At 34.7% G+C, this 14,028-nt stretch overlaps 1 protein-coding gene across 2 annotated transcripts in view; it reads left to right on the forward strand.

Annotated features, from left to right (window-relative positions):
* Positions 1-14,028, forward strand: part of LOC148953752 (spatacsin) — a 121,859-nt gene that overhangs the window by 53,309 nt on the left and 54,522 nt on the right. For both annotated transcript variants that reach the window (XM_089108467.1, XM_089108468.1), the window contains 3 exons: positions 5,643-5,810; positions 8,553-8,838; positions 10,419-11,116. In XM_089108467.1, coding sequence (XP_088964593.1) covers positions 5,643-5,810; positions 8,553-8,838; positions 10,419-11,116 — 1,152 coding nt within the window. The remainder of the gene's footprint in view (positions 1-5,642; positions 5,811-8,552; positions 8,839-10,418; positions 11,117-14,028) is intronic.

Genomic DNA, 14,028 nt, shown 5'->3' on the forward strand with positions numbered 1-14,028 from the left:
TACTCGTATATTTTTCTTTTGAAAGAGTTATCGGAGTCAAAGTTGGTTTTTATTGAGGCAGAATGAGGAAGGCGAGGTCTAAGGAGGAGAAAGTGACTGAGGAAAAACAAAATTTGCTAGGACATTATGAATAGCGTTTTTGGCTAAGCATAAATATATTTTTATTTTCTTTTTTTCAAGAGTGACCAGAGTTGATTTATGAAGAAGAAAAACATAAGGGGCTTTACCCTCATTAAAGATAATTTCTAGGCATACTGTTTAGACTGCTTCTTTTCTTTCCAGCAATTCCTATCGTACCTTCAGTCCGATGTTTTGCTAATCTTTCCATATTGCTATGAAGGGGGCGCCGGATTTTCCAGCATTATTTAAAAAAATGATCAGAAATTAAATAAAAAAAAGTTTTTCAACGAAAAGTAAGGAGCAACATCAAAACTTAAAACGGACAGAAATTATTACGTATATTATTGGGCTCGTCCCCCAGTCAATACCTCGCTCTTTAAGCCAAAGATTTTTTAGTATTTTCATAAGAGCTATTTATTCTAATTAACGGCCTTTGTGATTAAGGGGTCAATCTTAAAGAACTGGAACAAAATTTGAAATTTAGCGTAAAGGTCGAGGTATTGACTCGGGGGGCGAACCCCCTAATATACGTATAAAAATATATGAATATAGAAGTTCGTTACGTAAGTTAATTCGTAAGTTACGTATATTTATTACTAATAAAAACGTTCGTGAATAAAATTAAACAACTTTTGAGAAAGCCATTTTACCAAATAAAAGTAAAATTAATATGTAAATTTTGTTTTAATTATTCATGTACGGTGAGCCAAAATCAAAACCTGCATTAATTCAAAAACGTTCAAAAATTAAATAACAAAAAAAAACAAGTTTTTTTAACTGAAAGTAAGGAGCGACGTTAAAACTTAAAACGAACAGAAATTATTCCGTATATGAAAGGGGCTGTCTCCTCCTCAACGCCTCGCTCTTTACGCTAAAGTTAGATTGTTTCTCACAACTCTATTTTTTAAAACAATACGAGGCGTTGAGGAGGGGACAGCTCCTTTCATATACGGAATAATTTCTGTTCATTTTAAGTTTTATTGTTGCTCCTTACTTTCAGTTAAAAAACTGTTTTTTTTTTATTTAATTCTGATACAACTTGAACTTTTCCAGTATGGATTTTTCTACCAATGAATTGGGATTGTCCTATCTCTGCCTGATTGTGAGCCCCCTTCCTTTTGCCTCCTTGCAAGACTATTTAGTCCTAGCAAAAGACTAAAGGACCTTTTAGTCCTAGATTCTTTCTTGAACTCTGCATATTTAGGTCAGACTAAAATGAATTTATGTTTCCATCTAGATACATTTCCCTTGCCTCTATTGACGTACGCGAGTTTTTCTGTCAGACCTGAGCCAACACGACTTATTTTAGTTGAAGTCTCTTTTGGATTCGCTCCTTGATGATTCCCTTGGTTCCCTAAGTACCTAAAAAGCGGCCGTTTACCCTCAAACCAGAGGCAATATTTACCTGTAATTTACATAACCTGTAAAAATGGGGCCTAGATATATTGCCTTGCAGAATGATCTCTACTGAGATCCTTCCAGGAACTTCTTTCGACTTTTTTCCAGGAATTTCTTATCTTCAGCAAGTAGAGCTAAAACAGTTTCCAAGATATGACTACGCATAACTCACATAATATAACTCAGAAAGACCATGTTTTATGATGTTTTAATCTGGCACCAGGAAAAACAGGATATTTTTTTTATTGGTTATCTACATAGGCGATCACAGGTACTCTGCGTGGGGGGAGGGACTTGAGGTAGGGGGAGTGAAATAAAAAGTACGTTTTTGGCCATAGTTTTCAATCTTTCCATAAGCAGTTAATCGCTCTGAATCTCTGAATAAACTAAAAGCAGGCACAAATGATATGCGTATCTATTAAAAAGTATTCACAAATAGGGAAAACTAAGTAGTTCCCATGGGCCCTGAATCAGTTTAAATATTTCAGTTTAAGAAAAAGTAAGCAATGAAGCAACTGGTTGAAAAACTCTAAGTGGTTTAGCTTTCTAGTTATTTTTATTTTCCTGTTGTAAAATACATTTTTTCTAGAGGTCTCATGATAAGTGAATACATAGTACTGCTTGTTGTAAATTATGGGCTATTCAGTCATTTTTCTGCTAAAGTATTGGTATTCGCTGAACAGCAAGCTCCAGGAGCTCAGACTCCTGCCAAGAAGTGTCCGATTACCTTCTACTGCTGAGGCAGTTTGTGTAAATCTGCAGAAATTTGAATACTTGAGCCTGATAATGTGATACTTTTTTTAATGAAGGGCAATATCTTTTGACATTGGTGCAGGGAAGATGTTAAAAGTAGAATAGCCAAGGCCCATCTATGTTTCATCACAATTGAAAAAAGTTTTGAAGAATAGGAAGACAAGTAGGCTATGCGTACCAAGATTAGAGTAATGCAGACTACAGTGATGACAATGGTCAGATGTGGCTGAGAACCATGGGAGCTCAAAAAACGGAGGAGAATTTGCTAGATGTTTTCCAGAGAAACTGCTAATAGATTGTTTTGGGTACCCAACCGACTGATCGTATCTCAAACAGTAAGCTGTAAAGAGGGAGGCTTTGAATATGTTGGGATGGAGGTGGAGCGTGCGTAGCTGCGTTTACGTCAGGTGGCTTGGTGCTGCAGTGAGTTGTTAGTAGTAGTAACAGTAGTAATATCTTTTGATTTCCACTTTCAATTTATTAGCTATACCCATGCATGTCGGAGTTTGTACTGGTAGTATATATGTTGGAATAGTGCGTGTTATATACTTATATGTTGGGCATGTTGGCGGTTACCATGAGTCTGTGGAGCTTAAGGTTAAATAAATAGGACCTCATGATTAGCGAGTGCTTTATGCTGCTTGTTTTAAATCATGAGCTGTTCACCCACCTTCGGGCTAAAGTGTTGGCATTAGTTGACAAGTAAGCTTCAGCTGCTTAGACACCTGCCAAGATACGTCCGAGTACATTCTACGCCTAAGGCAGCTTGTGCATATTTGTAAAAACTTGAATGCTTGAGCCTGATAATATAAGAATTGTTTTTAATGAAGGGCAATATCATTTTTATTTCCATTTTCAAAGTTGTTGGCTATGCCAAGTATGTTTGTAATTATACTGGTAACAAATCCGTTGTAACGTTATACGTTACATCGTTATATATTGGGTATATTGGCGGTTGTCGTGACATTGTGGACCTTACGGTTCAATTAATATCCTAGAACATGCCTGGTCCTGCTGCAGCTAAAGTAAGTATTTTGCGGTTATATCATCCAGTGCTATGAGAATATTGCTCTTACAATTCCTAATTCAGTTTGTCCACAAATAACCTATCCTTGGTTGTGCCTGAAGCACTTCTGTAGGGTCAAATTAACCTTGGTTGTGTCTGAAGCACCTCTGTAGAGTCAAATTGATCTGTAGTTTCATCTATCTAATAGCAATCAACCATATAGATAGATAGATAGATAGATAAGTATATTAAAGCCGAAAAATACGGCCATGAACACAAAAAGAGCACAAATATACTAAACTTACATCGGCGATCATCATTAAAAGTACAAATATAATGAACTTGGATCAGCCAACATCAACAAACCCTTAAATGAAACATACACTTAAAAACAAGTTGCTTTAACAACATACACTTAGAAACATACACTTAATGCCTTTTTTTTTTTTTTTAATTTGAACTCAAAACTTTAGTAGCAAAAGAGAAATGCAATGCAATTTCTTAAATTTGATATAAATTGAAAATAAGTTAAGCTTTACTTGTTTTATTTAACACAAATTTCAAATACCTTGCTATTTTACAAATAAACTGAGGCGACGTACTATTTAAGACACCTGGAAGTATCAACTCATTGTTTCCAAATATCCCTTCCGTTATCGTAGAGAGCCCCTGGCGCCAGCTCAAGTTGCCCCTGACACCGGCTATATGGTTTCGCTCTTATTAAATTTTCTAGAGGTATTTTTTTTTTTGGAGTCATTCATAGTTCACGTGTTGTATGTGCTTTTAAACTTGGGTTACTTTATCAGAGTAACCAAGGACAGTGACAATGAAATCTTATTGATATAGTTAAGTGGAAACTTTCACACCCGTATATATACTAACAAATTTTGAAAAACTGGGCTGTCAATTTTTGATAATAATAAAAAAAAACTTACATATGCAGTTATGCCTGGTAAGGTGATGTAAGCAAAAAATAAGGTAAAAACAGAGCACCAAACAGGTTGAGAAGGTGCAGTTGTTCTTTGAAATGTAATTATCTTTGGGGATTAACAGAATGTTAATATTGGAATTTTCCAGCCAAAAAGGGTTTCAAATTTAAATAATAATTTTTGTTTATCTGTTTCGACGGTTCAATGTGGCAAAACTGGCGAACATGTGGTACTGCACGAAAAAATCCATATCTAAAAAAAAAGGAAAATCATAGAATATCACGGTTTACAGGTATTAATATAACTAAAACGGGTGGAGGGGGGGGGTATTTTGATGCTCAAAGGGATCGTTTCTCACCTGTTTAGTCCAGCCAACATTTGTTTGGAATAACAGTAGCACAGAAATCAGCAAAAAAATAAGCTAAAAACATATGGTATCGCCTTCCTAAGCTATAGCTTATGAAGGTATCGCCTTCCTTCGGTATCGCCTTATGAAGGTATCACCTTCCTTTGAGATCCAGTTATATCTGGGGTTGACATATTGTTAACAGTTGAATCGCATATTGTTAATATGTGAATCTTATAGCTGAGAAGCGCTGTCAAATTTTACCTTAGTTCCTCCTGTGCCCCCAGAGGCACCTAGGACTATAATTGCATAATGAGAGGATATGCCTACTCTCTAATATCTAATGCAAAAATTTAGATTAAAAGACAACGAGAGCAATATTGAATCCCTTCAGAAAAAGTGATTAATGAGCTCAGTATCCTCAATTTTCAACCAGAACCCCGCCCCCCCCCCACAACATATTTTACTGAAACTTCAACCAAAACATGAGACAGACAATTATTCAAATTTCTTTTGTCTTTAAACTGTACTCTAAAATCAAGTCAAAATCATTTATAGTGTTTTTGCATTCTATTTAAAAGAAATTAAAACCACAACGTATACTCTTCCTAATGGACTCTCTCTCTCTCTCTCTCTCTCTCTCTCTCTCTCTCTCTCTCTCTCTCTCTCTCTCTCTCTATCTCTCTCTCTCTCTCTCTCTCTCTCTCTCTCTCTCTCTCCCTCAGTTTCTCCTTCCTCTGTGAACACTTTTGTTTTTTTGTTTTCTTTTTTTTTTTTTGTGAGTATTTTTCTAAGATTGTTTATCTGCTGTGTTTTCTGACATGAGAAAGTGGTAAAAAGTGCACTTCACGTTTTACACATCTTCCTCTTCTTACCGATACGAAAAATGATATCTTCCTCTCCTAGGTGTAGCCAGGGATAGCGCATTAGATGACCTCGTGTCTCCCAATCAGAAAGGTTCTAGTTCGACCTAGCCCGTCAAAAGAGAACAATAATTCTCCAGGTGTCAGATATGCCTGCATTTATGTATAATATACCTAATTTTAGACTTACTTCGGTAATATATGCTCATACTAATTTTCAATTACAGGGATTTACTTTTTCTTGTTGTATATCTTCAGCAATTCAGTCCCTTCTTCAACTTGAAGGTTTTTCCAATAAAAAATTAGGAATTGAAGACATGAAAACTTTATTGAGTGTTGCTGTACATCGAGGCTATTCTGCTTGGCTTGCTGAACTTATGGAAACGTTACTGCCGGTAAATAATCACATCTGTAACTTCTTCTTTTCTTATCAGCTTTTGTCTTAGAAGTCAGTAACTAATGCAATAATTAATAATTGCAAATAACTAGTTACCTTTTTCAATTTCTTTTTATGGAATGCGTACAAACATACATATATATATATATATATAAATATATATATATATATATATATATATATATATATATATATATATATATATATATATATATATATATATATATATATATATATATATATATATATATATATATATATATATATATGTAAATACTTTTATTCTTTATTTTGTTTTTTTTTCTATTGAATAACTAAAAAAAATTCAAAGTAAGAGTAGAAAACTTCAACAAGGGCTCATTCAATTGGGAATTGAGAGGGCTAGTGCCTTTATTAATAGTCAAAAGCGATCGGAGGGTGAACAACAGTTCGATTATAGCCATTTTGTTTAACGTACTTGGAGGGTAATGAAATTATGTCTTCGAGTATGACAACCCCCCAGAGCCCTCAGGGCTAAGGTTGTAAGTTATGCCCTGGGCGCATAAAAGGTTTTTATAGAAAGCGTTGTCTAAAAACTTCAGAAAGGGCTCATTCGATTGGAAAATGAGAGGACTAGTGCCTTTTTTATTAGTCGAAAGTAATCAAAGGGCAAATTTCCTTTGATAATGAGTAGCGCGGTATTCTAACTTACAATACCATCGTCACGAATAGCTTCAAGGCATTGCAGTACAGGCCATTTGAACATCTGCGTTATGTATCTTTTGTCTGTGACTGCTAATAGCAACTTACTCTAGCCAAAACCTATCTAAGGTCATCTGTCCTTCTAACTGTGCATGCCTATCCTATAGCTGTTTCATGGATCTGAGTTGTGGAATCCATGTAAGCTTGATGGCAATACGTTTTTTATTCAATAACACGCTTTAAAAAGACGCTTTACTCTTTACTAAAATCGTTCTTGGTGGGATTTGTTTATCACACAATATCATATCCTGTTCGTATCCGCCTTACAGATATATGTAGAAGAAATGGAACATGAAACATTTTACTCTCCAAAAGCAGCGAAGCAGCAGACTGAACCTAGAAACAAAAATATTATTTATAAAAAAAAGAAAATTATAATAAAAAACAAACAGGGTAAATCTCTGCGTCACTTGTACAGGATATGAATTGGCATTATTATAGTTATAGGCATTATTAGCATTATTTTAGTTGAATTGGCATTATTTGAAATGACTGTGCAGCCATTTCAGAAAATGTATGGCACCAAATAGCTTAAGAAGATGTAGCTCTCCTTTGAAAGCTACATCTACGTTTTCATATACTCTCTACATATCGTTTGAATTGATTAAGTGGAATATTAAACAGCTGTATTCATCTTAAAAATAGGAGGAGCTGTGCCATCTCCTCCTCCATCCTGAGTGTCTTTTCGTATCTTGTGCTTTAAACTCCAAAAGGTTAGATTTTTGTTGTTTTGTTTTTCTTTTTTGTTTAGTACTGAGGACGACTTGGCGGAGGTCCTTGTCGAAATATTTGCTTGTTTTTCGTCTTCATGTTTTGCCACTGGCTGACAAAATCCTCGTTTTCTCACCCTTTTTTGTTTTTATTTTTCATTTATTTTTTTCCCCTCTCTTAGCTTCATGTATAGCCAGTGTGGTCTTAGAAAGTATTTCCATCCTAATATATCCAAAGTCTCATTCTATTCTCCACCAATGAAAGTCCGCTTTCCTTTTCAACTCCTTCTCTCAACTCCTTCTCCTCAACTCACCAACTTGTATTTTTGTCACATAATCTTTAGAGCTATTTGTTTAGCCCTTCCGAATGTTAAATTACTTCCAAATTTTATGATGCACTTTCAATGACAATTCCATGATAGAGCATCAAAATACCCCCCCCCTCTCGTATGCTTCCTCTTTTATAAATAAAACCACTTAAATGAGTGATTGGGTACACCGAAAATTATAAAGGAAACGCTTTTATACAGGACTTGATAGCGCAGCGGTAAGAGTACTTGCCTGTGGCCGTGGTAACTTAGGTTTGACAAATTTTTGTCTTAGAAAAGACTAAAAGCTTTTTAGTCTCAAAAAAGACTAAAAAGTCGAAAATAATAAATACAAAAAATGTTAAACTTGTTTTCAAAATGAACTAAAAAACAGAAGATATTTTTTTCGAGAATCTATGAATTAAAGTAAAAACGAGGGGCGTAGAACAGATTGGGCCATACATAACCTGATCTTTTTAACTCGTTTTCCTCAACTCGCCAACATTTTTTATTTATGTGTTTATAACTTAGATCAGTTGAATACATGGGGTGGATCTAGAGCAAAATCTTGGGGAGGCCCAATGTGATAAGGGCGCCAATGAGCCAAATCTTGGGGCGGGGGCAATGTGACAAGGGGCCAATAATTGACAAATTTAATCTAAAAAAAAGAGTGAAAAAAAAAGAAAAAAAAACAGGGAAAGAGGGCACGATAAAAAATCTTGCCCCCCTCCTGGATCCGCCAGTTGTTGAATACCTACGTTATGTAAAACCAAATTTGTTTTGCACTCCTCGTTTTCACTTATATTCATAGATTCTCAAGAAAAAAATGTTCTGCTTTTAAGTTTATTTTTAAATCCATTTTTTAAATATATTATGTTTTTATGACCTCTTTCATCCCATTCAGGATGACTTGTTTACGTTTCGTTTGACATGGTTCAAAATTGTAAATACTATAAAATTTCAATGTCTTCTGTATTTTAGGAACACCCCCTGGCTTATTTGCTGGATTGGTTATCGTTTTTCTTCGAAGATTCATTTAATCATGATGAGAGCCTTGTTCGATATAAAGTTTTTCACAGTGCACTTCTGAACATGACTTATGATGCCCTACTTAACATTGAACCTGAGCTTGTATCCCCTGAATGGCTTCACAGCTTGTGCTCCATGCTGGTGAAAAAGTTTGTGTGCAGTCCGCTTTTAATTGGTCACTTTTTATTAAGAGCCTTTGAAGTCCTTGAAGAAGTGAATTTTTCAAGTTTTTCTGGAGGTATTTATTATTTTTCAAAATTAAAAATGTCATTCGAAATTAGTTTTAGGTAAAATACCAGATGCCGATCAGTAAAAGTTAGTTTGACTTACTGACTTACAAGTAAGTATACTTGGACGCGGTATATAGTGGGTCAGGCCGCCTCTCTGCCTTCTAGCGTTCTGTAAGAAATCTGTGGAGGTCATCTAGCATAGTTCGTTCAATCTCCAACCATCCATAGTAATTATTTTTATACTTAGTTTCTAAATAAACCTACATCAGAGTTTGGGAAATACCCCCTCCCCAAAAATAAAATATATTTAGATTTTCTGCGTTTATTCTTTTTGGTTCAGTTGAAGAAGTCCTTTAAATATTTGGACCTTTAAATATTATAAAATATACGTTAAACATATAATTTAATAAAAAAAATTAACATATTGTAAAAATATAAATATTTAAGAGAAATATAGTGACACAAATGCTACACCCAGCATACATATACATTTTGCGTAGGCACTAGGTTTTTTATTAAACTTATCGCTATATATAAAGTGAGATGCGATAAACTATTAAAAATAACGAAGAAATGTAGGTATTTGGGGGCATATGGCCTGTATGAACAACGAAACCCTCCTCTGAAATGATAGTGCTTTTCCCCACTTTGACGATGAAGTGGAAGACAATGCAAAATGCTTGGCCAATTCCTTGAGAAGGATATAGGTTATCAAACTTCCCTGAATGAGCTTTGGCCCTTATCTCACAATCAGTTTCGTTGAAGGTCAATTGTTGTTGGCTCATGGCCTGAGAGGAGCTATTTTTAAATAAGCTATTACGGCAAAATCATCGTAGTATCAAGAAGTTGGATACTAACAGCGTCTCCCAAGGATTTTATAAAGTTTCATGTTATGACCTAATCCTGCCACAATCTGGAGAACGAATTCTTCTTTTGTCTCTGCTTGGGTTGTTTGGTTCATTTTTCAATTACCACAAAACTTTCTCTTCCCCTCCTTCTCTCTTTCCGTCCCTCCCTCTCTCTCTCTCTCTCTCTCTCTATCTTTCTCTCTTTCCCTCTCTCTTCCTCCCTCCCCCTCACCTCTCTTACCCTTACTCTCCCTATTTCTCTTTCTCTCTCCCCCTAACTCCCTCCCTCTTTGTCTGTCCTTCTGTCTGTTTTTGGTAGTTGTTTCCGGTTTTCGGATCGTCTGTCTAATATTGTTTATCGCGTCTTTGATGCCTAAGAGTAGGTTTGAAGGTCGACGCTATTTATTGTTTAGTAAGTCTCGTATTAGAAGTTTCCATTTAGAATTCGCATTTCAGGGAATTTCAGCTTTTATAATCATTAAATTTAGTCCTTAGTTAAAGCTATCATTTATTTTGAGATATATTTCTTTAAACTTTCATCATAGTTTATTAATTTAAGCTTTTATTCAAACTGTCATATAACTTCAATTAAGCATTTAATAAATATAATCTTGCATATCTTTAAACTTTTATCATAGTTTATCAATTTAAGCTTTGCTTAAAGCTTGAGTTTAATTTAAGGTTTTTTAGTCATTTATTTGAAGGCTTCATCAGAGTTTAAGTTTTTATTTTATTTTTAGGCTCTGATTATTCAAAAGTTCATCGCATTCTGAAAATAGTTTCTGAAAACGGAAATATTAGTTTCAACTTATCAGCGCTTGTTGAAACAGATTCTGAAGGCTACATAAAGGAGACAGCCCACCTTGTTGACTCTTTAATTGCCGTTAAACACTATGAAGGGGCAGTGGAGATTGCAAAAATCACTGGACAGTCTGCTGAACGAGTTTATTTCAGTCAGATATACGAAGGGTATTCTAATTTTTCTTGCGCTACAGTTGAAAAGAGAATTGCTTATTGGAAGCGAAGTGAAAGCCAAATACATATGTGGAACCTTAATTTCAAGGCAGCTGCTGTTTTTTTTGCTGCTCAGACTCAAAATAAAGAAGCAGCAGAAGCGTTTTCTCTGCTTACAATTGGCCTCAGGTTTAAAAATAAGACTGGAGTTGTTGGAGATTTAGAGAATGAACTTTGGAAGACTTGGCTTCATGCTCGAAAAGACGGAGATTCTATCAGCCTCAAAGAGGTGTACGGCCTAATTTTTAAAGAAGGGCCTCCAACCCGTAAAGAGTGTGAAATTTTGAGAAATGCAGCCCCTGTTGGCATGATGCCAGAAAATTGCGAGGATCATGTCCAAGAGTTAATTGATTCTTTACTGAATGAGGAAGTTTTAAGAGGCGCTTTGAAAGTGGAATGCAATTTTGCTATTCATAAAAACAAGGTCTTTAAGTCACTTATTTATTCATTTGTTAGTTTATTTGTTTTATTTTAAAACAATGCTGAGGCACGCCAAAAGCATAATGTAAAAAGAAAACACAAGAAACAGAAATAGTAACAAGAAATGTACTAAGCCTTTAAATTAAAGAGACGCACGTATTAACGTAACTACTTTCGGATTTTTAGGAATAAAAAGACAATTTTACTCTTAAACAATTCCATGATAATATCATCAGGAACATTTCAAGCCAACAAGTTCTTTAAATTACTTTAAATTAACGTATCTTTAACGTTCCTTAAATTAGTCTCTTTAACACAGTATATATATACCACCAGTAGCGAAAAGTTTCTCCAAACATTCATAGCGCGCTGTTTGGGAAGTTCCCAGACCGGCAGAGCGATAGTTTCTCGTCGTGATGCGAAAAAAATTTGGTATTGCGCGTGCATGAAGGCGAGCTCATGAAGAGTAGCTTAGCTTGTGTGGTTTTAGGTGTGTTTCAAAATCTCCAATGAAAAAAATTGGACTTTTCGCTACTGTTCGTATATATTTATACTGTGTCTCTTCAATTAACCTAAGTTAACTCGATTAACAAAGGAACGCTGACCTTGTTTTTGTTTTTGTTTTTTCATCGTCTTGGGTAGCCTATATAGGCTTAAGAATACATTTTTGAATAAAATCTAAAAGGGTATATTTGCCGTTCAGTATTGTACCTAAACGGTTCAATACTATATTAGAAGCAATAGATTTTAAGTGTATGTGAAAACATTCTTTCTTCGGTGGAATAGGTTAGTGCTATCATTGCCTTGAGAAAAAAAAGATAGATTGTTTAAGAATCACTGCTGGTGAATTAGTCTCTTAAAATGGAAAAATGGTGAAGCTAGATCTCAATTTAACTTTTTTTTCAAAACTGTCTGCCTAACTATCAGTATTTTGATAGATTACTGCTGTAATATCTAATTTTGGATAATCTGTAAATTAATTTCCTTGAATCTGCCAGTTATTTTCTTAACTTCCTGTTCATATTCTATACACATGTTAAACTGCCTAGTTTTCTGTTCATCTTCAATTATCCTGTTCACATGTGTTTACATTAAAGGGTTTTTCATTATTTTTTGGTCGAACAAGAAGAAACAGAGATGCCTTTTGTATTTTATGAAAAAGTTAAAAATTATTTTTATGTATCCATCTTAACACTACTGAGCCTCCCCCCCCTAAGGTGATTTTTATGTTGCATCAACGGCTCCTCTTCGTAAAGAGCGATTCATAATGGCTCTGTTTAAGAACGGAGACTACTTGTTGACAATTAATCTAAACCTTTCCCAAACCGAATTGATCATTTGAAAAATAAGCTTAATATTCTTGTGAATTGAATTTATCTTCTGAATATATTCTTGTGAATTGAATTTCTTGTGAATTGAATATTCTTGTGAATTGAATTGGGGGAGGAAATAAAGAGTAACGAAAACAAATTGCATTTGCAGAAGGCTGAATCTGGTTCTCCAAAAAGAGTATTTTGGTTGTGGTAGTCTTCGACCAAGTAAAGAGTAAACCAAGGTTCATTAGTAGTCGAAATTTATAAAATGAGTTTTTGTTAGTTGAGTTTTGTTCTGTTAGTTGTTAGCTCAACTATAAAATGAGTTTGATAGTTGAGGAGTCTATCTAGTGATAAGTACTTTTCATGTAACCCTATTTTGGATAGAATAGTATTCATTCAGGTTTGACTGAGCTATAATTTGTAATCATGAGAAGGAAAGGCTAAGAATTTTCAAAAGTCAAAACTAAAAGCAATAGAATTTTTCTATAGAACAATAGAATCTTTCTTTTTTTTCGCAATTTAAGTTATTTAAAATTGTTGCTCCCTTTTTTTCTTCGTAGATCCTCTGTCCAAAGACTCTTTGATGTGAAACGTAAGATCTCGTCAAAAAAATCCTCTGACCTTTCGTAAGTAGAACGGATCTTAACCGCACATAGCAACGGATCTTGGTGTAGATTAGACCGCTGGCACTTCTTAATCGAGGAACTAGCTGGCTTCAAAAAAATGGGTATTGTCAAAAACATGAAAAATGTGGGGATTGTCAAAACTACGAAACTTTGTAGCCTGGTAATGGGATAGAAGTCAGATAGGCAAAGGTACTTACCTTTAGATACCTCTTTAAATTTAGATACCCCTAAATTTAGAGGTATCTTATTCAGATACCTCTGATATTCAAATAAGATATCAAAGGTCATCAGATATCAGATACCAGAGGTCATAGAGATATCAGATATAAGAGGTATCTTATCTAAATTTAGAGGAGCTAAAAGTACTTACCTTTAGATACCTCTCTAAATTTAAGTACTTCTCTAGTCAAATCTCAGTGCTCAGCGCCTTTGTCACTTCCGCAGTCATCTACCGCAGAAGTTACCAATCTCAGTTACCAAATTTAACGGATTTTCCTGCCATTTGGAAGGAGTTAATCAGAAGTTACCACAGAGCGTTGGTAATGACTTTCTCCTCTTCTCAATATCGCAATATTAGCTTCAGATAAACTATTAGCAATACCAAACCCCAGAAAGTTACTACAGGGTCTACCAATTTGAGTACATTTTTTTACCTTGCGACAGCGCAGCGGCTAAATCTAACCTCCCGTTCTGTAATTTCTTTTCCTTAAGGTATATGCTCCCTCTAAAACAAGCAGCTTTGCGACAAGTCCGCAGCTGTAACTTGTACCAAAAGGACAATATACTTGTATCACTGGATTAATTAGTCTCAAATCTGTTCATTCACCGAGTCAGAATTCTTGTATCACTTAGGAATTTTCTTAGAGCAGGTTCTAAACTTGCTTACAAAAATAAGAAATATTTTGTCTTTCCAACGATTGTTAACCAATTTTTAATGTTTTTTTAATGTAAAAATCACTGTATACCAAATATCT

This window comes from Artemia sp. Qi Xiang Cuo, chromosome 3 (assembly GCF_049724085.1).
Source record: "Artemia sp. Qi Xiang Cuo chromosome 3, ASM4972408v1, whole genome shotgun sequence".
Lineage (NCBI taxonomy): Eukaryota > Metazoa > Arthropoda > Branchiopoda > Anostraca > Artemiidae > Artemia > Artemia sp. Qi Xiang Cuo.